Raw genomic sequence first — 27,266 nt, forward strand, 5'->3', positions numbered from 1 at the left:
TAGAGCGCTATCATATCCCCCCTTAGTCACCTCTTTTCCAAGCTGAAAAGTCCCAGTCTTATTAATCTCTCCTCATATGGAAGCTGTTCCATACTCCAATCATTTCTGTTGCTCTTTTCTGTACCTTTACAATTCCAATATCTTGGAAAATGAGATAAATATCTGAACGGGTGTGTTTACAATTAGAGGTGGTCAAAATAGTTTATTTGCTGAAAAATACAGTTTGGGGTTGACTGAAATTATTCAGAGATTTGACCCATTCACAGAATGGTTTTAACCAAAAACAATTTTTTGGGGGGTGGGGAGAGGTTAAATTCCCATGGGGACCTAAACATCATTCAGAAAACCACCAGAAAGGCAGGTGGTGGCATCCCCATTATCCCCTATAGGCCCATGGCTATGACACTCACATGGAATGTGTAAGACTTGGGTTCAAAACCATAGTCTGTCTAATTATAGTCAGGATTTAAACACGCATCTGCCACCTCCTAGAACAGTGTCCTAACCCCCAGGGTATGTGGTATTCTGGGGTGGGTCTCTCAGTCTCTCCTATTGAAATTGTTCCAATTCGCATAAATACTTAAATAGTCTTTGGGCTAGAGAGCAAGAATGACTAGATAACCTGATGGTTGGGGGGACAACAGTTGGGTTCCAGTCCCTGCTTCAGTTAATAATTATTTATATAAATTGGAACAGCAAGATCAGACACCAAATATCTCTGATGCATTGCTGTACTATAGGGAAAGCTTGTAACAACCCCTATATTTAGGTTGCCTAACAACTTCCATTGTAAAAAAATCTGGTGACATTTTCTTGAGAAGCTCTTATATGTCTACTGTTTGCAGCAGGCATTTGGAATTCAGGAGTGGAAAAGCCCAACCAGGCTTGAGCAGTCCCTTTTCTCAGCTATGTTAAATTCTGTTCAGGTTTAGCTGAGTTATAAACTGCTAAAAATCACCACTTTCCTTCTCCTGCTTGCATTCCTCAGGAAAATTATAGCACCATGTCTAAGTAATAATGGAACATGAATATTTTAAAGAGGTAGCCCCATGTCACTCCCAAAGCACCAGCAACCACCTCTGCCACACTCACAGCGATACACTTTACACTGGCAATCTCTGGCAACTGATAAAACAACTGTAGCAGTGGTAGACTTTGCACCCTAATTAATTTTCTTTAAACTTAGGCTTTTGGTATGTGGTTATATATTATATACACAGTGAGAGAGACTGTATGTGTTTCAAAATACTGCATTACACTATTATTTCACAAAGGAAAACATTTTACATTTTAAATAAATGTTGGGCTCTACCATTTATCTAATCTAATTATTGCAATTAAAGGGCCCAATCCTGATTTTTATGTACACCAGTGTAATTCCAATGATTTCAAAGGACCTACTCTTGACATACACCTGTAAATAGAGCCCTTGGAGGCCGAATAGGTAGCACATCCAATAGCACCTTTTAAGCTTCCTCTCCAGTTGGAGCATGCTCTGCAGGTCTGGAGGGGCAAGGATACCTGGACCCAGTACTGTCCTTTATTTCCTGTGAGCCCAGTGTGGGGTTTGTACACCCCATCACAACATTCAAGTGAGAGATTAAAATCACAGAGACTAAGGAAATTGTTAAAATACATCTGTTATAGAAAGGAGGGGGAAGTGTTCCCCACACACTAGCTGATTTGTTCCAATTGTGTTGGAGTGATTATTGAAAACCTATTAAAAAGCTGAAACAATACATATCAGGATTATGTGGCTGCATGGTCACCATTTTACAAAACTAACCAAAACTTGATCCTGTACACAGAAAGCCTTGTTGGTTGGGTTTTTGTGTTTTTCCTTTTTATATACCACATCCATTAAAATCTTATATCATGCTTGCTGCATCTACTTATTTCAGTCTTATTTTTGTTAGCTCTTGCTTTAAATACTTAACCACATGCTGAATTGCATGTTATTTGGGGCGTCTTGATTTTCTGTAAAAATGGATGAATATGAAAACTTGCATTATAATTCAAGCAAATGCCAGAATTTTATTCAAGCCATGAAGAAGAGCATGGTCTAGTAGTTAGATCAGTGGATTGGAAGTCAAGACTAATGGGCTCTATTCTTCTCTGCTACTGATTTGCTGAGTAGCTTTGGCCAAGCTTCTTATGGCTAACTATCAAGTGACTAAGCGCAGCTATGCTAATTCACACCAGATGAGCATCTGGCCTAGGGGAGGATCTCCAGCTCCATGGAGAAACTTGTGGGAGGGAGGACATTCCAATAGAAAATCTAAGTTTTGACTCATTAGGTTTTCCTCTCATTTACCAAATAGGTAGGAAATCTAAACTCGCACATTCTGAAGGGAGAGTGGCTTGGAAACTTTACAGAGCCCTCAGGCGTTGCAGGAAAATCAGGTTACTGATTCACAGATTTTGGACTTACACTGCAGGGATCCAGTCCCTTCTTGACTTTCCCATCTGCTTCCTCCATCGGAGCATGGAACGTTATATAGATTTGTATTGAGAAATCCACCCGGTTAACAAGAGCACAACTTGGGAAGAGCAAATGCTCAATTCCACCTCACTCACTTTTGACATGCAGACACGTTCCACTTCTCTCCACCCATATCAGTTCCACCTTCTGTTAAGCCTGCAGAGAAGCTCAGAAGGGCTTGTGGTAGGGGGAGGAAGTATGTTATGGAGGTGCTGTTCCCTATCATGTGCCCTCTATTTCTGCTGGCTTTTGCTCCCCTCCACCTGTGCACGTGTAATGGAGGATCAAACAATAAATGCCTGTTTACTCATATGAAAAAATGAATGCTATACATCACAGGGGTAGTGTGTGTCTTAATGAATGTACAACCATTTTTGGAGTGATATTTCGATATTTAAGTTCATGTACTGGTGTAATAGTTGCACACCCTGTCATCTATGGTAAGCTCAACTTCAGACAGAACTAAAAATCAGTAAGACGGGTACGCAGAAGTCACCTACTACAGAACAGGCCCAACATGGAAAATAACAGAGTATTACTGGCCATCACATACAGCCCCCAGCTAAAACCTCTCAACAGCATCATCAACGATCTACAACCTATCTTGGAAAACGATCGCCCGCTCTCATAGGCCTTGGGAGGCAGGCCGGTCCTCACTTACAGACAGCCCCCCAACCTGAAGGAAATACTCACCAGCAACTACACACCACAGAAATACTAACCCAGGAACCAATCCTTGTAACAAATCCCGTTGCCTTCTCTGTCCCCATATCTACCGCAGCGACACCATCATAGGACCCAACCACACCAGCCACACCATCAGATGCTCATTCACCTGCACATCTACTAATGTGATATATGCCATCTTGTGCCAGCAATGCCCCTCTGCCATGTACATTGGCCAAACCAGACAGTCTCTACGTAAAAGGATAAATGGACACAAATCAGACATCAGGAATGGTAACATACAAAAGCCAGTAGGAGAACGCTTCAGTCTCCCTGGACACTCAATAACAGATTCTAAAGTAGCCATTCTTCAACAAAAAAAACTTCAAAAACAGACTTCAAAGAGAAACTGCTGAGCTACAATTCATTTGCAAACTTAACACCATCAATTTGGGCTTGAATAGGAACTGGGCATGGTTGAATCACTACAAAAGGGAGGAAGGATAGCTCAGTGGTTTGAGCATTGGCCTGCTAAACCCAGAGTTCTGAGTTCACTCTGTAAGGGGGCCATTTAGCGATCTAGGGCAAAAATTGCGGATTGGTCCTGCTTTGAGCAGGGGGTTGGACTAGATGACCTCCTGAGGTTCCTTCCAACCCTGAGATTCTATGAAAAGCAATTTTTCCTCTCTGTATTGACACCTCCTCAACAATTATTGGGAGTGGACCACATCCACACTGACCTAATTGGCCTTTAACATTGGTTCTCCACTTGAAAGGTAACTCCCTTCTCGTCATGTGCCAATATATATTTATGCCTGTTTCTGTAATTTTCACCCCATGCATCTGAAGAAGTGGGTTTTTTACCCACAAAAGTTTATGCCCAAATAAATCTGTTAGTCTTTAAGGTGCCACCGGACTCCTCATTATTTTTGTCAATACAGACTAACACAGCTACCCCTCTGATACTTCAGACAGAACTGGCATTACTCGGGAATCTAAGGCTATATCTACACCGGTGGTTTTCAACCTTTTTTCATTTCAGACCCCTAACAATGTTGAATGATGGTGCAGACCTCTTTGAAATCTTAGCTATAGTCTGCAGACCACCAGGGATCCATGGACCACAGGTTGAAAACCATTGGTCTACACTATGGAGCCCATGTCAGCATAGCCCCTTAGTGTAGATGCAGCCTGTACCAACAGAAGGAGTTTTTCTGTTGATGTAGGAACACTGCCTCCCTGACTGGCATTAGCTACGTCAACAGAAGCCCCCTTCCATCAACATCATTGTATCCACACTGAAGGTCTTGTTGGCACAGATATGTCGGTCAGGGATGTGGGGGGTTTCATACCCGGGACCAACATAGCTATGCAGACATAGGCGTGGTCTACATTTAAAAGATCAGAAAAAAAGAGCAATAGCTCTTCTAGATTGTTCAGAAAGTCTTTTAGCTGATTTAGTGTGCCACCAAAGTAGACAATGTAAAACGTTTTATGTCAGTTACCCACCGCACAAAAGTTAAATGAAAAAATGCCAACCCTTTTTTTGTCTTTTGGATTACTTAATTTTTGAATATTATCTGGTGAGAGAGAACCAATTAACTACAAATTCCAAACATTCTGCAGTTCATCGTTTTTAAAATATAAGGCCTGAAAAATCATGACTCAAAAATGTGAACTTTCTTTGAGGCCCCATTTTTAATTCATAATAACTCAAACTGCTTAGCAGGTTTACTTCAAAATATTCAGAAAATTCAATCTCTACTCATAGGTTATGTGCTGTAAGTTTGGGAAGATATAATTTATTCTTCATGCAAAACAAAGAGGTTGAATCCTTTGTTTAAATGCAAAACAGAACCCAAAATTAGCTGTCATTGCTACAGCTCTTCCAATAATAAGTCAATAACAGTGTATAGTAAAATTTCCCTTAGCATCTCTATTAGCCAGATTCTTTTAAATTCTATAATAAACTTTAATAATTACCAGGCCTGGCATATTTTTAAAAAATTCCTTGAAATTTAGAGTCCTTAAAATGACTATTCATTTCATATTTCAGTATTTAGGCCAGTGAAGGAAGGCATAAGTTCACAATAAGAGAAGTAGATGTATGAAGGATTTTGTTTCCCAGGCAAGTGGACATTGCACAGACTTGAAGTGTCATCCAAGTCATGATCAAGCATAATGGTCACATGACAGTGCCTTTTAACTAATGGGAAGCCTGAACTGGTACTCAACTGGATCCAGATTCTCTAAACTTCAGGAGAACTCAGAGAGAGTCAATCGCCCACAATGTTGTATTTGTTACAAATGAAAAGTTAAATCAGCAGTTGTAGGGAGGAAGGAAGTGAAAGAGAATAAGAGTGTAAGGAAGAGGAAGGTATTTCAGAATGAGGTAATTCTGAAATCTCCTTTACTCCAACTGGACACTCAAGACTGCTGGTATAAATAGACGTGTTCCAGCATACACGAAGTCAGAAGGAAGGAAAAGACAAGAAACATTACCACATACTGGCAATTTGCAGACAAAGGGAAAAAGGGATGCCAGCCAAATATAGATTTTTAAAACCTGAAGTAACCTTTGGGAAGGTCCAATGAAGTCTAAAATTTACTAATATTTATCAAACACACAATGCTAAAATGCTTCTATCTTATTTCTACTTTAACATAATATTTTAAGACTGTATGATAATTATATTTGTCTTTTTGTTCCTGAGTTATATTACTAATATGAGATGTTTTGTAATCATATAAGATACTTGATCACTTGCACGTTAAATGGGCATAAAGAACACTGCCATCGTAAGTCAGGATTTAAAGCCCATTTTGATGTGAAACACTGCTGTAAATCCTTTATCATCTAAAATTACATTACAGTTTTAAAGGAGGAATTAACTTTTTTCATTTCCTTCTCCTTTTAAAATTACATCCTTGACTCAGCACCATTGTTAGATCCACCAGAAACAGTTCAATACAAGGGACGTCATAATCCCTCCATACTCTCAACCAAGTTGTTTGCATTAATTCACATTCAACATAATCAGCTTTAATATAGTTTTGATACATACCAAAACCCCTTTTCAATACCACCCTTCTATTTAAAGAAGAGCTTCCCACTCTGTGGGAAATGTTTTGCCTCGGAAAGGCCCTGATACTCAATCTAAAACTAATTGTAGCAAAAATACATTTTAAAAAAGGAAAATGAACATACCTACATTGGAGCAACATATTTGTATGTTTTGTGTTTGCAATAATCTTATAGATTTTCAATGGAATATTTAGCAGCATTTTAAAAGAAAAAAATGAAATTGATTTTATACATATTTTATTACAAAAACAGGCTTACAGTGCCTGTCACCTTGACAACTAGGCACTGCATTTAAAGAGATTTAAACACAGTTAAAAAAAAAATCAGTCAAACACTTGGCAAAATAAATGGGCCTTACAATGTATATGAAAGATTGCTAAATGTGCGTCTTAATGGGCGGACAAGAAGAATGAATTCCTAAGGTGAGACTCTCAGTTAGGAAAGCCAAGCCAGTTTGTACTAATTTAGGAACAGCAATAGCTTCCAAACTGATCTTCATTTCTTAGGAATTCTAGATACAAATGGAGTGTTCTGATTTGCAGGGAATGAAATAAATTAATTTTCATGTGTACACATGAATGGGTCTTGCTTTCAGCTCTACAAAAGCAAAAAAGACACTTCAGGTATTCCATTTCCTGAGCATTATTTTCCGTCTTAGGTTGTGAAGTCACTCCCCGTCCGCTTCATCAACCCCATCTGATGTACACATTAATTGTCCCAAAAGGCACTCTTTCAAGTGATATACTGCTGTAGTACATTCACAAAAAAATAAACCTAGAAGTCTAATAGTCATGTCTTAATAACTGAAATAAATATATTCTCTGAACATAGTGAGACAGAGACAATCTCACTGGTATTAGCATAAAAAATTAGAAGCCAAATCATTCCAAAATTGAGTAATATAAGTTGGTATTAATATACATATACACAGTATACATAACACACTTATTTTTTATACATTTGAAATGATGAATACTACACAATGGAACAATCTGAAGAGAACCTATTAACCAGACTACAACTTTGGGGACCAATAAAGGATATAGATTTATAGGTTAAAATATAGGTTAACTAGAAGCTAACAATGCAACAGGGACAAGTGGATGGTTTGAAATCACACACTTCATATGTAATGTAATTGCATAAACTAAGGCATAGGAATTTATTTTCTGCTTTTCATTGCATAGTCTCTGGTTATAGTCAGGTTTCACGCCCCATGAAGCCTTCAAAACTCGTATCTGTCAGTCCTCTGTGTAATTGTTGTATTGCATTAACTGAATCTGGAGAATAAACAGAATTAAACTATCTTGTTCTCTAATCCAAAATGAAAAAGTTAGTATTGATACGTGTTTGGCATCAAAGCCAGGGCACAGATATTGGCTTCAAGAGTATGAGGAAATGAATGCCAGTGATTTCTTCATCACGTGGCAGTTAGAATAAATTAAAGCTATTATAATATTAAAACTAAACATCAAAGTTGTCTGATACATTATTGTGGTTTGTCCACACAATAGCTTATTAGGTAATTCTCCCATAGAAATCAATATCAACTACAGAACAAAGACACATTAATCAAAACAGTTGGGAAAAAATATCTGAAACAAAACCACAGTCACATCTGTCATTATGGCTTTTATACCAGTAAATGTAAATAAGAATGTTCACCTTTTCTCCCTCTGTATCTTTATAATATATACTACTACAGTTATGTCCATAAAGGGATAACCCTGGGCAGAAAATGAAACACAACTATAGAGAAGCACCAATACAGTAGAGGATATCTAGCTTTTAATATATTATGTCTTCAAAATCACATAATTTGTTCACAGATCAGCACCAGCCACCCAAGAAGCAGTATCAACAGGCATTTTAGGAAAAAAGCAGCATCCCTCTCAGCTGATTTTTATTACTGTTTGCTGTCTATTAACTTCAAAGATATATGGACTTTTGTTTTCCATATATAGTATAACCTCTTTGCAAGAGTCGGAGTTACATTTTGTTTGGAGTAAGTGATGTACTCTAGATTTCACTATCAATAAATAACGAACAATTGTTGCATACTTTTACTCTGATATTATCATACATGATCAATCCAAGGAGCCCACTTGTCACATCTCTGGCTCATTTTTCACTCTTTGTTCTCATCACACTTTGTACATCATTTAGATAAGATTTATTTGTAAAATTCCCATTGCACACATCTGACAACAGATGTTTGGAAATTCATCACATTTTGCTCTTATTTCATGGTCTCAACAATAAGTTTCAATGAACAATATGATGACCGATGGCCATATATTCTGACGAATCAGACAAACAGCAATGGAACTTTCTTGATTTTCTGCTTCGTATAATGATCATTTAATCAATGAACAGAATGAACTGCCTATTTGTTTCACAATTACATATTCTAATTTTTTTCTATGCCACAAGATATGTAAGTGATTAAATTTATCCTCCACTTTCCACCCTTTATCTCTCCCCACTTTATCTACTTCTTGTATGTAACTTTGAATCCACAGGTACACCAGGCAACTTATGCATCATCACCACCACGGCACTCACATACAGAAAACTGATTATTTTTAGTATAAAGTTTTACGGATGAATAATGAATTTGTGCTGTTAACATGCGGGACTGGACAAATATGCCTTTAAAAAGCTCTTAACATTGACATAAACAAAGGGCCTGATCCTGCAACCTTCACTAACAAATATTCCCATTGAAACCAATAGTGCTAACATGAGTTAGAGTTTAGGTTATACTCCAATTTAGTTTAATTATGATCGGTTTCAGGAGCATTACTAAATACACTATGAAAAATCCATGATGTTGAATACAGAACTTTGCTGGAGGCATCTCTTAACTGTGGAAATGCTTGGCATCTAACGCTGTGAAGTGGTTATCATCCTCAAGTCTCACTGAATTCAATAAGAGTTTTGCCAGAATATGAAACTCAGAGCTGGCCAAAAATGATCTTTCAGTAAGTGAATGTATTAAAGGAAGCCCTAGTAAACTTGTTTCCATCAACCAACTATAAGAGATAAATTCCATAATCAATTATTATAAAACAGACAATCTATTTGGTAAAAGTCAATTATAGATCTATATTTAAGAAATTACTCAATCTAAAAATTAGTCTTACAAAGATTTTGTTATTAATACACACACACACACACACTACATGCTCAAAAAAGAAGTGTACAGTAATTTTATGCAGCCTCCATGTTAACTTTTAAAGTATATTTCAGAAATCAGTTTTCAGAAATGAGAAGACAAGTTGTATACCACTTTGCAAATAATGGCAACATTTAGGTTGTATTCTACAATAATACAAGAAATCTGAGGTTATTGTATCTTTATTGCTTCTTTTCACTGGATTTGAGACAACTGAAGAATAAGAAATAATTCTGCTACAAATAATAAAGCCATACAAAATAAAATGTTTTAGATCCTATCAAAAGATGCTATTTTAAATATAATGTACGGAAAGAAAAGGAAAGATGGAACAGAACAGGTAAATTCTTATGTCTTAGTTATTCATCAACTATAAAAATAGTTTACCAACAATTCTAACTCTCTAGACCAAATTAAAATGGAAGTATACTTCTTTCCACACACTATATAGACTAAATTACAGCACAGGATGGAAGAATCATTCTCTAATATATTCAGAAAGAATTTGTTTTTTACTACAGTAAGTAATAGATACTGTAATATTTTTAGTGATATTCTCCTTGCTTTTGAAGATGTTTATTTAAAATCTTCATCCTTTAAAAAATATCCCTGTGTTTTAAAGCTATTTGCCTTCTGGGCATAAGTATGTGATACAGTAAACACCAGTTCTAAATTCTGGAAGTATTACTCTTTAATTGGGCGATAAAATTAAGATAAATTATAAACGTTCTTGTCTTTTTATATAGTTTTATCCTTTTGTTTACACTCTTTAAATACAAAGCATTGAAAAAATGCAATCATGCTACTAATGTAAATTTGGAGACCTCTATTTATTGAGTATGCTGTAATCTATGGGAAGAAATTATAATAATCCACAGATTGTATCCTTTACATTAGGGACCCTAACTTAATAAGCAGTTAAAATATATATGTATATAATTGCAGTATACACAGTATGTGATAGTATCCCTCATGGTCCTTAAACATGCTAGTATGATACACTTCCTACTCTCAGAATACTGGAAATGAAATGATTCTCGCCTACTTAACTATTAAGAATGGGAGTCTAGAATAGAGTGCCTATACGGTGTGTAAAATGAAGCACATAGCATAATGAAACGAACCATTAACGATAGTTTGCTGAGGTTGCTTTGTCAGACACCGATCATTTAGGAGCTGTACAAATCGTTGTACTATTTGTCCTTTTTAAAAAAGGTTAATAGGCTGTGGCTATGAGAGCCCTTATTATGTAGCCAGTAGTTATCAGCACCACGTAATGCACTTAACTCTATCACCACCTCAATTAAAAGATTGTTTTCACCCTTTATTGCCTTGTGAAAACTAAATCACGAAGTCGCTGTAGGCGTTGCTTTATTCTTCTGACTAGACTAGCGTTTGAGGAAACCTTTCTATACACATTACATCCTGAATAGTACAGGGCATTAACATACATCTGAACTACTGCTCGTCTGTTTCAATGCTGCCTATAAGGCGCTTTGTGAATGGGAGCGAAATACAAAAGACTTTGCATTACCCAGGAAGGCAACTAGTACAGGGGAAGTAAAGAGGAAACCACAGCTAAAGCCTCTTTGAGGGATACTACTAGACTCTATTTACTACAGTTAACACCTAGGGAAAGTGTTATTATGTGCCATAGTGCATTATATTACCGAGGAGGCGTATTCCTTGAGTAAGAAACTTCCCGGGCCAACAGCTGGATAGATCACACTGTGCCACCCGTTCTAGGAACTGTTGACTCTGCGATCTCCTCTCGCTAATGTGTACATGTCTGTGTGTATTTTCCACCCAAGGCACTAGATCACGCAGCTAGCGAGGGAACAGAAACGCCCGGAGATCAGGACGGGGGCAGGCACTAGCTGGGAGATTGCATTAGCCGCCAGCCCAGCAGAGAGTTTTCCGCATGTACCGCGCCCAGCTGCTGGCCCGGCAGGGGCCCCGCTACAGGTTGTCCCCGCTCCCGGGGACGGACGGACAGACAGACAGACAGAGACGGGGGCAGGCAGACACACACACACACCTTGGCGCCGCAACCTTCTCTTCTTCAGCCCGAAGATACGGACCTTGGAGAAAATATCCACCAGGTTGCCATTGCAGAGCCCCCGGTTCTTACTGGGGCTGCTCCGCCTCCTGCTGGCCGAGGGCCGGTCCCAGTGCTGCTCCCTCGCTTGCCGCTTCTGGCGGATCAAGCCGCTGGCGATGGCCGCGGCCATGGCTGCTCCCGGCAGGCGGCTCCCGGCTCACTGGCCGGCCGGAGCGGAGACAGGGGCTGGGCGGGCGCTGGGGCTCAGCCGCGGCGGGGACCCATCCCCGGGCGCCACGGACAAGCGAGACCCTCCTCCGGCTCTTCCAGCCGCAACTGCACCCTGGGGGCACCCGCGGCTCGGCGCGGTCACCGCATGGGCCCCCCCCCCCCGCCGCGGGTGCCACCTGCCCGGGCTCCGGCGCCGGGCGCTCCGCTCGGCCGGGCGCCCCTCAGCAGCCGGCTCCCATTGCTGCCGCCGCGGCTACAGCCGCCGCCTCCAGGCTCCTGCCTGGTGCTCTCCAAGTGCTTCCGAAACCAGCATCTGGGGAGAGAGAGCGCGGCAACCGCAGCCGTGCCACCCCACCGCGAGTCCCTCCGCCCTTCCCCCAGCAGAGCCGGGGGCTGGTGCAGTGGGGTTTTTTTGGGTGGTGGTGGGGGGGGGAATTGCTAGTTTCTAACGGATCCCCCAGCCGCCGCCGCCGCCGCCTCTGCTCCCAGCTGGGGTTCCCCGATTGCAATGCGCGGCTCGCTCGCCGCTCTCCACAAACTCGCCGCTCTGCTTGGAGGGCGAGGCGCTGCCCAGCCGGCCTAGTCCCCGGCGCAACCAAAGCCCCAGGGGTGGCGGGATCTGTGTCTCTCTCGCGCGCGCGCCAGCCCCTTCCCCCCACGCCCAGTCCCAAGCCGGCTGGCGCGGGGAGCGGCGGCTCCTCCGCTTCGTCCAGCCAGCTCAAAGTTGCGGGGATCTCTCTTCCCTTCCGGAGGCAGGCGCGTCATTTTTCAACGGTGACACTAGGAGGGAGGGGGAGCCCGCGAAAGGGGAGGCGAAAGAACGTGGTATAAAAAGACCCCTTCGGCTCTCTGCCGGCTGCAGCGGCAGCACAGACACAGTGTGAACGCGATAATCCGGAGGGAAGCTAGCGAGCAGGGTGACAGCAAATAACGGCTACACACACACACAGTACCAAACCCAACTTCCCCTCGTGCCTCCAGCAGCCTGGGCCAAAGCCGGGAAAGTTGGGGGTGTAGGAGGAAAGGGAAGGAAGGAGAAGTCAGCGAGCGTCCAATGTAAACGCTCACCCTCGCCCTCCTCTATACTGGACGCAGGGCTGCTTTAGGTGAACCGTGAATCCCCAGCCCCGTAGGGAGCGGTGGAAAGAGAGAGGAGCTTTCTGCTCCGGTGGGTGCACACAGATCGAGGGCTCCCAAGCCATACCCGAGTGGGGACCCATCATGATTTCCTTTTTCTCTCGCTAGTTGGAGTTCGGAAGTGAAAGCCCAAATATTCCAGACTGCCCATCAGGCACGGCGTGGAAGAGGTTGCTAGGCAAGCCGATTCCCGTCGTAAAAAAACCACTCGGCGGGTGAATGATTTAGAGCTGGGTGGACGGAAACATGCCTACGTATCTTAGGGAACCTTCCAACTAAAACCAACACACGCTCTTTGTCTCAGGGAGAAATAATACAACCAACATACTTTTAACCGAGAAGATAAACCAGCTAGTCTACAGGGCTTTATAACCACTGAGTGCTTCTTGTGCTGCGCCTACAAACACTTGTATGTGGGCGGTCGGTGGATGTATTGATCGCCCTCCTAATGGGCAATTATTCTTATTTGTATAAACTGATGTGTTCTCTGTTGGGCACTGACAATATGTACCAGGTACAGAAGATCCAAGAAGTTTTCCCCAAGGAGTTTACAATCTGAAGTAACTAAACAAATAAGACGACACAATGGGTTTCACAGTCATTATTATCCTCTTTTCTGTAAGCATGGATTTTGGACATCCCTGTCGGGTCTATTAACTTGTTGTTGGTCCATCTAACTCCTGTAGTGGTCAAACCTCAGAGGTACTGTACCGTGTACATAGTTAAATATATTTTATGCTCAGGTCTCCTTGTGTGTATCTCCACTGTATATACTTAAAAACTTGTTATTTTGCTAGTCCTCCTTTCAAATCGCTCTATTTCCCCTTCAGTTGCTATTCAACTCAAAAGACAGCTCTTTCCAATACCACGTTTTGAAGCTGAAACATTCCCTTGCAAAATATACCACTTCGCAATATAAAGCCTAACATGCTTAGTTATTTGAGCAGATAGTTCAGTTGCTCCAGTTTCGACCATTATTTCCCTAAATCCTTTAATCTACAAAGGACTATTTTCACATCGAGGGCAAAAGCTTATGGAAGCATCTCCCTTACACACATTTTATGTTAAAGCTAGAGCAAGGCGGAGGAGTATACGCTCAATTAGATCTGGATAATACGTTTTAATTCTATTTTATTTCACAGTGGCTCTAAACAGATTCAGCTAAAGCATTCAGATTGGATTCTCTGTCTGGAGGTTTCAACAGTGCAACAATTTCCATACAATAGCTACAATTACCCTAACTAATGCAGTCAGAGGAGTTTTTAATTTGATTTTATTGTGGTAATTTTGCCTTCAACTTTCTGTTTTCACGCTATATAACCGACGTTGCAAGACTACGTCCTTTCCTCAGATTCTTTGAAGTCTGGGGGTGGGGGGTTAGTCCACATTGTCTTCTTAGAATGGAACCACGCCATCCTGCGACAGGACAATGAAACCAGACTAAGTGCTAAACTTCAACATTTGAAAAGTGGGGCGTTTCCCTTGCTGTTGGAAGTGCCAGGACCAAAAAAAAAGCCTCCCTCAAGAAAAGGATCGTGGTTGTTTATGTAAGTAGGGAAAACAGATGCTCTAGACGACGGAAAAAAGCAAGGACCCCCGACCCCCCACTACCATCTACCTTTAATTGCCACCGCGTTGCCTCGTGATTTAGCCAGACCTATTGCCTTAACAACTGCAATTCTGAGTGCATAGGATCCATATTCCCTTCACTGGAAGGACCTTTCTAAAACACTACATAATCGACAATTACAGGCCATTTTATCGACTCTCTTTCTCTTCACCAAAACTTGTTAAGATAAATTAAATTTGTCACTCTAAATCTGGGATATTTTGCTGTGGGGTGGGAAAAGGGAAAGTGTGTTTCCTACTCCAGAGATCAGACATAAAAAGCTCTCTGCTTGCATCTCAGAAATGCAGGGTAGTTGTTTACAGCTTTAGGTACACCAAAGAAAACTCAAGGGAGCCCTCTGCTGTCTTAACCTGTGATAAAATGTGTGCAATTCTAGTCAAGAGTGAAGGTTTTGCTAACAGATGGATTTTGGAAGTATAGACACATTGGTCGTCTTAAGGTCTGCTAATTACACTGTGTTTAGGAGAAAACTTTAATTTTTGCTGTATTAAAAAAACCCTATTTTCTTTCTGATTAAGAAAAGTCTGGTTATCTAAACACACCAAGAAGGTGGGCAGTGCTAGATTTTCAATATTTCCTGTTTTCCCATCTATTCATTTCTAACTCCCAACCTATTGGTTTTCTAGGAACAGTTCTCAAACGTAAAAAAAAAAAAATCTGTAAATTATGTGTTTTGTTATGAGTGTTGTAAATTCCCACTCATTGTTTAAAATCTAGGTAAAAGGCTTCCTATATAATAGACTTAAAGTGCCTATAAATAGTGTCTCAAAACAAATTCATTTTGGGCTAGATGCATCTGGCTATGTAATAAAACAATGTCATACAGTTAACCATGTGAATTATTTCGAAGATTAACCTAATTCTAAAGTGTCCCCTTTAAGTGAGGAAACTGCTATTGGGTAAAGTAACAAACATATGCTAATTAACATTTTTTCTCTCCACATATTAACAAAACACTTTTATATCATGGGTTTCTTGTTTGATGATGTAGATTCCATATTGCCTTTGTACTCTAGCTTGAGGTTACCTAAAGCCTAAAGCCATTTTTTTTTTAATTACAATGTACAAGCTTTAACAGCTACAATCTTTTCACCAGATGTTGGTATCCTTTCATATTGACATTACACTAGAAGGGATTACAGGCAGCAGTTCAGGTCTTTGTAAAAGCACACAGAGAATACACAGTTATTACTTTTATAGATCAATTCAATAAAGGCATCTGAGGAAAAGTTAGCTGTACAAAAGAGTGCTAGTAACCAGTGTTTCCAAAGGGAGAAACACCAAATTACAGATTGATAATAGCAGATGGTTTGGTTTCATGAGATGTAGTCATTTTTTTATTCAGTTTGCTTGCCAACAAAATGTACACTGAATGGTTTCTTGTCTTATTAAATAAACTGGAATCTGAAGTTGTAAACTATTTATAAATCCACAATAATAATTATTTCAGGATTCGGAATCTAGATATGAATAGAAATTCTCCTAGACTATTAGGAGTTGAAGGTCATTTTATATATCATTGCAAAGACAATTTCTTCTAGATTTGCAATATGGTCCTCAGATTTAGCTTATGCCTCACTCACAATGTAAACAAATACATTATGCAATTAATATTGCTTTTTAAAAAATAAATTAACATTTTAACTTTTATAGCCAGATTCTACCAATGTCACTTGCATTGAGTAATTCCATACCCCTCAAGTAGAAAGGAACTACTCCTGGAGTAAGGTGTTATTACTCAGTGTGAGTAAATGTGTCAGAATCTGGTCCATAGTAAGAAGTTATTGCACATCTCGGAGAAGATACCTTTGTAATGACATATGATCTCCCTGTCATCTCCTAATTCTGATGGATATGACCAAACTCAGTGGATCAGATTTAACTCAGGGTTCCATTGTCATGTGCCAGTCTCACCCCAGAGGCAGACAATTTGCCCTCAAACAGTGTCTCTGCTATGGGCTTCAACCACCTCTTCCAATGGGTTTCTATATAGCTGCCCACTGTAATTATATCAGCCCTTTCCTGATAAAAAACCCTGGTGAGGGGGAGTAAGCAGTAGTAATCCAACTGAATTTGGATCCCTAGGGCCTATCCCCTTTAGGAATCAAGCTGGAGCAGGCAGATATAATTTACACATGTCCAAAACACGCTTAAGAGAATCTGGCCCAATGCTTGTACTCTGCAGGGTTTTATGCATACCCCCCAAAAGGTTTATCAACATTAAAAAAGTAATATTTCATATGAATATACCTGTACGAACATACGAAGCTGAAGATTAGAAATCCCTTTGCAGACAGCTTATGTGCACCCTGTGGTGAGAATAAAAATAAAAATCTGGTTGTGCAATAAGGTTTAAATACATTTGAAATTACTTGTGTTGCAGGCATTCATGACTGCTCACCTGGAAATCAGTCTCCTTATGAGTTACTGTTATTTATCAGAAGATGATGATTTATGCTGCTGAGCATTTTAATTCTATATTTTGTTTGTGTACTATGACAGAAGAATGAAAGTATCAGAGATAAGAAACAAATTATTTTCTTCATTCAGACATTTCCAGTGTAACACAGAAAGTGAAAATGACAATTTAAAAACCTAAATTCACCAACACAAAAATCAGTGGATTAGAATCAAATTTAATAAGTGCAGACACTTCAGCATGTATAACTACACATTATTCACATTCCATCTATGTTGAAGACACCCACAATACAATCAAGGAGCCAAATTCATACTTGTTGAACTCCACTGACTTTAATGGATTTACCTCATGGATGAGTTTGGTCCAAGATGTTTGGATGTGCAGTATGAACACCAAACCCTGCTACACATTACTGTTTACATCATAAAGGAAATGTTAAAAGAAATGTCTGACATTTTAATTAGTTTTATATATTTATATTTTTTCAAAATTAATATAATTCATAATTGCTATCAATGAGAGAAGGGGAGGAAGCGCATGAAAACAATACACATTAGTCAAGAGGGCCTGATCCAAAGGCCATCCAAGTCACAACAGTCTTCAAGTCTTCAGTGGGCTTTGTATCAGGCCCTGTTGAGTCACAGGTAATGTTGATTTCACACTCTCTTTCTCCCTCCCCCTCCCTTCTCTCATTGATAGTTTGTAAATTCAGTTTACACATTAAAAAAACACCTAGCTTAAAATAAAGTCCAAAAAAGAATTTGTCAAAATTTAAAAGAAGAGCATGTCTACACCACACATTAAGCCTGGGCTCTGACTGAGGTGTAAGACCAAGCTCCCCCTCCCCCCCCCGCCCTTCCATCCATACACAAATCAGCCTGACTCGGGTCAGAAAGCACTTGGGGCCCAGGTTCTAAGACTTTTGTAGGGGGTTGAGTCAGAACCTAAGTCCCACTGTGATGCAGATCCAAGCCCAGCCATTTTGCAGTGTGGATGCAGCTCAAGCTGAAAACCTAAGTCACAAAGTCTACATTGTGCAGTATGTACGCATTAGCACAGCTCTGAGACCTGGGTCCAGCAACTGTAAATCCAGGTTTACAATTCACTGTGGATGCTCAAGGGAAGCCCACAAGACCAGGTTCCACGGACCCAGGTTTACAACGCAGCATGAACATGCCCAAAGAAACAAACAATTCTACAACAGGTTCATCCATCACACATTAGTGTACAAGATTCATAAACTTCATTAAAGATAAAATTCTCACGGATGAAAAACATGTACTCTAAAAGGTCTTTAGGGTGGGCTGGAATTCTATAAGAGTTGGGTGCCCAGATTCTTTATCACTCCTTTACTATTACTATAGCAAAGAACATGTAAAATAGCACAAACATTTTATTTTACATAGACCACTTACAGAATGTTGAGTGTGGCTTTTTTCATTTCCTCACAGCTTCATTTACATTTTCTATATTTGTTACTGTAATAGGGCCTGATCCAGAGTCCACTGACGTTAATAGACATTGGCTGCAATGGGCTTTGAATGCAGCCCATGTACATCCCAGAAATATTTCTGAAATTTAACGCAGACCTAAAGCCAGGGATATTGGAGTGGGTAGTTGTAAAGTACATTACTGAAAATAAAGTCAAGAAGTAGTTCATTTGTTCCTTATTTTGTAAAATGTTCTTCACTGTGAGACTGACCCTGAAGTCCTCATTCAGGAACTGAAGTTAGGTAATAGTTTTACCTAAGTGAAGTCAATGGGAATGGGTCTATTGTAAGCAATTACTTGAGAGTTTAGGTATACACATTTAAATTGACAAGTGAGTCTGTGAAATAAGACATAGAAGCTTTTGAACACATGTTGAGGTGGCAAAGGTCTGCAACTAATCTGGTTATGCTATTTCTCCAAGCTGTTTTCTAAAGCCTACACAGTTTTGTCAACAAAAGTCAGGTTTGGTTGACAAAACAGTAGATGTGTCCACACAACAATACTCCTCCAGCCAATTTAACTCTCATGCTATGCTAACATCATAAAACAACCTTGATGAACGGCATAGAGCTTTTTGCAACAAAGCTAGAGACACGCAGTTTCAGCATAGACACTGCACTTGCTTGTGACACCCTAACTGGCCTCCAGGAGGTGTCCCACAGTGCCCATCATGACCACACTGTTAAGCAGTTTCTACTCCATTGCCTCGCAGCCAGGTACACAGGCATGCACCTCTCCCCCTTTAAAGCCTCGGGGATTTTTGAAATTCCACTTCCTGTTTGCTCAGTATGGACAGCTCACACCGCATCTTCCCAGCTGACCATGCTGACTTTCCACAACAAACGCACTCCTGCCTAGAGTACACCGGAGTTGCTGGATCTGCTGGGTTTGTGGGGAGAGGAGGCTGTGCAGTCACAACTCTGATCCAGCCATAGGAACTTTGACACCTATGAGCAAATTGCTCGTGGCATGAATGAGAAGGGGCACGAAAGGGACACGCAGCAGTGCTGGGCTAAGATCGAGGAGCTGAGGCAGGCGTACCAGAAGGCAAGGGCGGCCAACCATTGCTCTGATGCGATGCCAAAAACACGCCGCTTCTACAAGGAGCTGCATGCCATCCTCAGCGGTGACCCCACCTCCACTGCCAAGAGTCCTGTGGATACTTCGGAGGGACAGGAGGCAGCAGCCAGCAGAGTCAACTCTGAGGATGAAGTGGTGGACAAGGAGGTCAAATTGAAGGAGGATGTGGGACATTCGACAGGCTCGTCAGTGGTGTGGCAAGCCAGGACCTCTTTTTGGCTCCAGACGGGTCTAGCAAATCCCAGCAGTCCAGCTCTGGCATGCCTGAAGCAGGAGAGGGGAGCTCTGGTTAGCACTCATTTTGCTTTGATAGTGCAGTTACATGAGGTTGAGGTGTCCTTTATTTTGTTACGTGGTGCACATGGGAGAAGGGATCGAAATTAACAACACTAGGTACTGTTTGCATCTGCTTCACATTCCCCTGTGTAGCTATGCAGTGGAGGCCCTGCGGAAAAATTTGTTAATCACACTGAGATTTCCCAGGAATCCTCCAAAGAGATCTCTAGGAAATTTTCCTGCAGAAACTTTGCAATCCTCTGCTTAAAATTTCTTGGCAGAGCTGCTTTGTTTCTTCCCCCATTGTAGAAAACTTTGCCATGCCAATCAGCAATTACTTCTGAAGGAACCAAAGCAGCACACAGAGAGCAGCATACAGATCCGGTCGAAAGCCGCATGCATGCAGGAGATGCACCCTTGCATCTTCGGTTACCCTCAGTAGTGATTTCAGCTTTGATCACCTTCGCCTGTGAAAATGGTGCCAGTGTTCAGAATAGTGTTCATAGGCACCTTTACGGATACCCCTCAGAAACCACGCAGACCCTTTGTCCCGTCTTGCATCCTCAGGCTGAAAACTCCATGTTGAGTGTTCTCACTGTGCTTGCCAAGGGAAAGTGGGAAAGAGGTGTATGTAACTTTTATGATTCAAGGCTGTGAGTGCACACAAAATACTGACTCTGTGTATTGTTTCTTTTGTTTATGCAGATGTGCCCTTGAGGGCCAGCTCCTACACATCGGCACAACACCTCCGTTAGATAAGGAGGCGAACGAGGAGGAGTAAGGACAACATGTTTTGCGAAGTACTGCAATCATCAGATGAGAGTGATAGAGAGCACAGAGTGTGGAGAGAGACAATAAACAAAAAACTAGAAATGGATAGCCAGGAGAAGAGACAGGGTCAGGAGCGGATAATAAAGCTCATGGAGGACCAAAGAGAGATGCTGAGATCCCTGATTGCACTTCAGGCAGAATACATGCATGCTTGACTCCCCCACCAGGCCACACAGAACTGTCTTCCTTGCCCTCTCCAAGCTCCTCCTACACATTCCTCTCACGTTCCTGGCCCATTGCAGTACCCCTTGCACTCCACGCCTTGGGACATTTTCCATAACAACAGCTAGACTTACACACATCTGTGAGATCCTCACTTCAGAGAGTGCTGCTCAGTGTCATGCCCCTTGTAAGAAATGTTAATGTCTGTACTGCTGTTTAATAGAAATTTTGGCTTGCAAAGACCGTGATTCTTTATTTGTGACCTACAAAGGATGGTTGCAACAGAAATTTATACATGGTGGCAATCGGCACATTTGCAGACTACAATTAATGCTCAGGCAGAAATCATTATAAGGGTCATTCAATGTGGTAAGTACACAATGTCTGGCTCATTTCATTACAGACACATTACTGAGGCTCATTGTTGAAATGCAGCTTCAAAGTCTCCCTGATTCAAATAGCCCCCAATGAGCTCATCTAATAGTGCTGGTGTTTGGCTGCTCAAAATCAGCTGCCAGGTAACCCACTTCAATGCTCCACCCCTGAGGAAATGTTTCCCCCTTGGCTTCACAAATGTTATGCAGAGCACAGCAGGCTGTTATGACCATGGGAATATTTTCCTCATTGAGGTCGAACCTCTGAAAAAGGCAGGACCAGTGACCCTTTAATCTGCCAAACACATTCTATGGTCATACTGCACCTGCTGAGTCTGTTGTTGAAGCGCTCTTTGCTGCTGTCAAGGTTTCTAGTGTATGACTTCATGAGCCATGGGAGTAAGCGGGAGGCTGGGTCTCCCATCATCACCATGTGCATTTCCACATCTCCTATTGGAATCTTCTGGTCTCGAAAGAAAGTCCCTGCATGCAGCTTTCTATACAGGCCAGCGTTCCTGAAGATGTGTGGTTTCAGAGTAGCAGCCATGAGTCATGCACCTTCCCTGACCTCCCCACGCTGATGTAAATGAAATGACCCCAGTGATCCACTAGTGCCATAGAGAAGTAGCCCTTTCTATTGATGTACTCCATCATAAGATGGTCTGGGGCCAAAATTGGAATATGCGTGCCATCTATTGCCCCACTGCTGTTAGGGAATCCCATTGCTACAAAGCCATCCACTATGTCCTGCACATTGCCCCTAGTCACAGTCCTTCGTAGTAGTAGGTGATTAATGGCCCTGCACACTTGCATCACCACAACCCCCATGGTGGACTTTCCAACTCCAAACTGATTTGCAACTGACCAGTAGCAATCTGGAGTTGCCAGCTTCCACACAGCGATCACCACACACCCACTGTTATGGCAGCTCTCATTTTGGTGTCATTGCGCTACAGGGTGGGGGCAAGCTCCACACAGAGTTCAAGAAACGTGGCTTTGCACATATGAAAGTTCATCATCCCAGACCTACATCACAATCAGATCCCACCACTCAGTGTTTGTTTCCCAAGCCCAGTAGCGACGGTCCACCATGTGTAGCTGCTCTGTGAATGCCAATATCAATCTTGAATTGTTTCTTTCCGTGCCACACAGCAGGACAGGCAGCACGGATTCCTGTTCAGGTTTACAGCTCATGAAATACTGCAGGATCAGCCGTGTTGTGTTCCTAACACTTATCACAGGACTAGTGAGCAGTGCAGGATCCATGCTTTCAGGCAGAGATGGGGGGCACAAAGTTTACAGGAGCATTTGAAAAATGGCATGAAATGTAGTCGGAAGCCCTTGGAATTATGGGACAGAGAAAACTGCATTATGTGGGGGTGATCCCTCCCCCATGATGCACTACGATCCACTCCCAGAACTCCTAGCAGAGGAAGGTGATGATCTGCACAATGGTGCACTGCTCTATCTGTGAGTGCCAGAGCACCAACTGTGTACGCACTCTGCCAACACAAGGAACGTGCACAAGTGATGTAATTACAGTGGCTTATGATCATCAACATAACTTAAATCAACTTGACTCTGGAGACATGGCCTAATACACTTTTAAATGATTGCACGTACTTTAGCCCATTCACGCATAGGCATACAGGCATGTTTAATATTACTTACTGTGAACACTCCCACTGAAGTCAGTAGAACTAATCAAAGGGCATATGTATTTGCAGGAGCCTGGCCTTTGTAGTTATATGTTAGTTCACCTTTAGAAGCAAGTCCTTCCCTTTGGTGTCTGTCCTTGAAACTATGGAAATCACAAGCTAAGATACAAAAACACAGAAACCTAAGAATTATCATACCAGAGGTCCAACTAGTCCAGTATCCTGTCTTCTGAAGTGGCCAGTACTATCTGCTTCAGGAGAAGGTGAAAGAAAGTCTACGAAACACAACCATCAGATAACCTGTACACAAGGAAAGTTTCTTCCAAACCTCTTTTAATTAGAGGTTGGTTTATGCCCTGGAGCATGAGAGTTTATATCACTTCTGAAACTCTTTGGTTACTTTTCATTTCTTACTATAATTTTGAATAATCATGTTACCCTTTTTAACATCTAACCCTTTTTAAAATGCCGCTAAACGATTTGCCTTAATTATATATTGTGGCAATTAGTTCCACAGACTAACTGTGTTTTGTCTGGAAAAGCATTTCCTTTTATTGGTTTTAAATTGCACTCTCAATTTCATTGAATGTCCCCTTGTTCTTATATTATGATAAAGGATTAAGACGCTCCCAGAATAGATTCTCTATGCCATTCATTAATTCTGCATATCTTTATCATGTTACCTTTTATTCACCTCTCTCTAAAATAAACAGCTCCAACCTTTTCAATCTTTCTTCATATCGGAGTCTTCCCAGGCTTCTAATCATCCTCAACTTTTGTCACTTTACCCTCTCTATTTCTGCTATAACTTATTGAGATGATGTGACCAGATTGGAACATTGGTACACTGTTACCTAAAATAATGATTTCCATGAAGGCTTTCTGACCCCAACCTTAATTCCCAGTTCACAGAGAGATAATTGAACAAAATGAAAAACCAGCACCAAACCACCTTAACTCTGCCCCCTAACAAAACACTCATAATAACTAAAGTATAACTGACATTTCTTTCACATAGTTTTTCCCCTCACAATTATACTTAAAACTTTAATCACAAATTAGCACTTTTAAAAAATTTGCTGAAGTGGTTTTTGTTTTTTCAGGACATGATACACTTTACATTCACAAATTGTCACATGTGTTGTTTGATCTGCTTGTTCAAACACAGGGAAGAAAACAGTGAGGGTTTTTTAAAAAAACAACAACAGAAAACAATAATAAAATCATAGGTTTTAAATAGATCCCTTTTGTGGGAGCCTTTATGCAAAGATACACACTCAAGTTAGCATTTTTGTAAGCTGTCTTGTGTAAAGTTACTCAGTGGTCCCTCAAACTGCCCAGAACTACTCCACCTATTTCCATTCCCTTTCCCCCCCACCCCCACAGTTCAAATTCTCCCTGACTCCTTTCATTCATTGCTCAGTACTCCCTTCTCCCTTCCATGGCCATCTATCCACAATATCTCACCTCTCCCCACCATAGTCTCTAGAAGCTCCTTGCTGGGATCTACTCCCTCAGGAAGCCTAATGGTTTAGTTACTCCTCAAAGAGCCTAAATAGTCTTGCCAGGGACTAATAAGCCAACTAAGACTCATGGGGCTGTAGGAGAGGTCTCCAGAAAATGCCAGCTATCCAAGTTCCATCCCACCCACCTCCCACAATATTTCCCCAACCAAATGCCTTTTAACACCCCCGGGCTCTCTCCACATCCCCTGCAATATTCTTTCAACACCACTCTCATGCAACACTCAACCAATTTCTTGCCACCAACCAAAATGTTCCACCCACAATCACTCCATCAAATGACTCTGATCCCCACTTGCCCATTCTGCAAAACCACAGCCACCCCCACCTCTGCTTTGTTACCTATTCACCCCACCAAGGTCTATGGGAGACTTCAAGGGAGGCTCCACTCTGAAAAGGTTAAATAGGCTGGCAATAGCACTTTCTGGCTTTCATGGGGGCAGAGGTGTAGACCCCTTGCAGGTCCTCTGCTCCTGGACTCCAGCTATCAACAGTGACTTGCTGAAGTGTTAAGGACTTTTCTGAAACTACCAGGATTCTGGAGGGGATTGACAGAACTGGGTGAGTTGTGGGGCACTGAACCCAGGGAATCTGGAGGAGATAATGGAGGGGTAGGGAAAGGGAGAGAAAAGGGGAGTCATTGAGCTCAGGTATACATGCACTTTCAGCAAATGTATATCTGCTATGGTTGGATGGAGCAGGGCTCCCCCCATGGCAGACCTCACTTGAGGAAGTCCAGTGGACTGGAGAAACACAAAGACAGCCAGGGAGTAGGGTTGGCTGCAGAGTGGAGATGGGCGGTGCTAGAAAACATGGCTTGGCTGGAAAATGGAGACGAGCAGTGAAGAACATCTGAAGAACCCAGAGCTAGAGACTGCCTGAAACTCTGGGGAGCTGGCCTGGGCAGGAAGTGGGTTAAACAAACCATCAGAAGTGGTCCAGGAAAAATCTTTGCATGTCTGTTAAAGACAAATCTAACCCACTAGTTTTCATCCTGTTCCATACTTTTTACAACAGAAAAAAGTTTCAAGCCCCCCCCTCCCATGTAGCCATAAAGAAAAGGAGAGTGGTCACGAATCCCCTGAATCTCCTTTCTGAGGGGATTATGCCTTCCAGGATAAGAATGCAGACCTTACCCAACACTCAGGCTTACACCAAACTATACACAGAGCTTTTCTTCCATGAGGCACAGTAGAAACCTGGTATTTTAATAAAAACAAAGAATAATAAAATAATTTAACAGAACATTTGTTCAATTACGGTAAAGGCTGCTAATTCGAGAGAAGATTAAACAGACAGCACAGAACAAATTAGAGCTGGCTAATAAATGGAAAAAATATGTAAAGTTTTTGGTTGTTTTTCATTAAGATTTCAAAAAGGTTGGTCGGCTTTAAAACAAATTCCTTAAAAATAATTAAAAAGCTGTGAAAATGCCAGGTCAGTCCCAGATTCTGCAAAGACTTACACACAGGTTTAACTTTACACACTTTGAGTAGTCCTACTGGAGACAGGGCTGGACAATGGTGAGGCAGAGACAATACAGACCTTCTTCTGCTCCCAGAAAAGTTAGTGGGAAAACTTCCTTTTGATTTTAATGGCACAGGATCAGAGCCTTCATGCCAGTGCTTTGGTCCATGCTCCTGAAGTCCCATGATGAAATCAGAATCTAAACTTTCATTTTAAAAATGTGCCATTTCTAGCCCACACACATCCACAGGCACCGACTTTCCAAAGTGCCGGGGGACACTCAACCCCCAGCTCTGATCCAGGCCCCGCCCCCACTCCACCCTCATCCCACCTCTTCCCACCCTCATCCACCCCCGCCCTGCCTCGTCCTACCTTCACCCACTCCTGCCCTGCCTCTTCCCACCCCTGCTCCACCCCCGCTCCGCTTCTTCCTGCCCAGTTCCGCCCCCCTCTCCCAAGCACACTGCAGCCTTGCTCCTTCCCCCTCGCTCCCAGCCTCCTGCACACTGCGAAACAGCTGTTTGCAGTGGGCGGGAGGCACGGGGAGAGAGGAGGAGGCACTGATCCGCGAGGCCTGCCGGAGGGTGGGAGGCACTGTGGGGGAGCTGATAGAGGGGCTGCCAGTGGGTGCTCAGCACCCACCATTTTTTCCCCGTGGGTGGTCCAGCTCCGGAGCACCTACGGAGTCGGCGCCTATGCACACACATCATGCAAAGAAAATCTTAAAGATTAGGCACCTGTAAAAGAAAGTCAACAGATTTTCAAAAGTGCTGCAAATTCAAAACTACAATGAAGTCAGTCTTTGTTTCCCCCCTACCTAATCTAGCCAGGGCAGGATTTAGTCCACAATATTTACCTTCTTGGATTTCGCCTCAATTTTACAAACTGTGACAGAATTTTTGTTATTTTTCCAAGTAATTGAAAATCACTCTTAAATGGATTATTGCTCAAGTGTCAAATTTATTTTTATAAGCAACAATAAGGATACCTTGCCTCAGAGCAGAAATCTGGTCTTAATCCTACAATGAGCTTCCTCTAGAGTCAGAACAATTGGCAGAGCATGAAAATATGTAAACTCTTGTACATAGATTGACTAGTATTCTCAAGGGAAGGTTTTTCTAGTCACTATGAAATAGACAAAAAGATAAGAGAAATTGTAATGAATGTATTTGCATTCTCTAGCTCAGATTCATCACAAATCTGAGAGAAGAGCTAATAAAAGGAAGTTTCTTATGGAGTGATACATGTTGCTTCATAATTCATAAATGCTAGTAAAACAGCACTGTACTGAACACTGGAATGGTGACAGGAAGATTCCCAAAACAATAATTGATCTGAGAGAAAAGAGATAGTCTCCTCTCAGAAGTGGCAGCAAGCCTTGCTGAAGTATATATTTCTAAACTACATTAAGAGATACCCACAAAATGTCAACCTCTCATATAAAGGAGTTAAGGGAAATATTTGCCAGTATATCTGTAAGGAATTGTTCTTTTTGGGACAATAGGAGAGAATACTTACTATGTCCTCAAAGT

General features: G+C 41.7%; 1 protein-coding gene across 3 annotated transcripts in view; it reads right to left on the minus strand.

Moving 5' to 3' along the window:
• FGF14 (fibroblast growth factor 14) overlaps window positions 1–27,266 on the minus strand; it is a 624,629-nt gene that overhangs the window by 186,974 nt on the left and 410,389 nt on the right. Inside the window, exon 1 of one of the 3 annotated variants that reach the window (XM_077807056.1) lies at window positions 11,450–11,642. The exons of the other annotated variants lie outside the window; for them this stretch is intronic. Coding sequence (XP_077663182.1) covers window positions 11,450–11,642 — 193 coding nt within the window. Of the gene's footprint in view, window positions 1–11,449; window positions 11,643–27,266 lie in introns of those variants that run through there. 3 annotated transcript variants of the gene reach the window in all.

This window comes from Eretmochelys imbricata, chromosome 1, assembly GCF_965152235.1.
Source record: "Eretmochelys imbricata isolate rEreImb1 chromosome 1, rEreImb1.hap1, whole genome shotgun sequence".
Lineage (NCBI taxonomy): Eukaryota > Metazoa > Chordata > Testudines > Cheloniidae > Eretmochelys > Eretmochelys imbricata.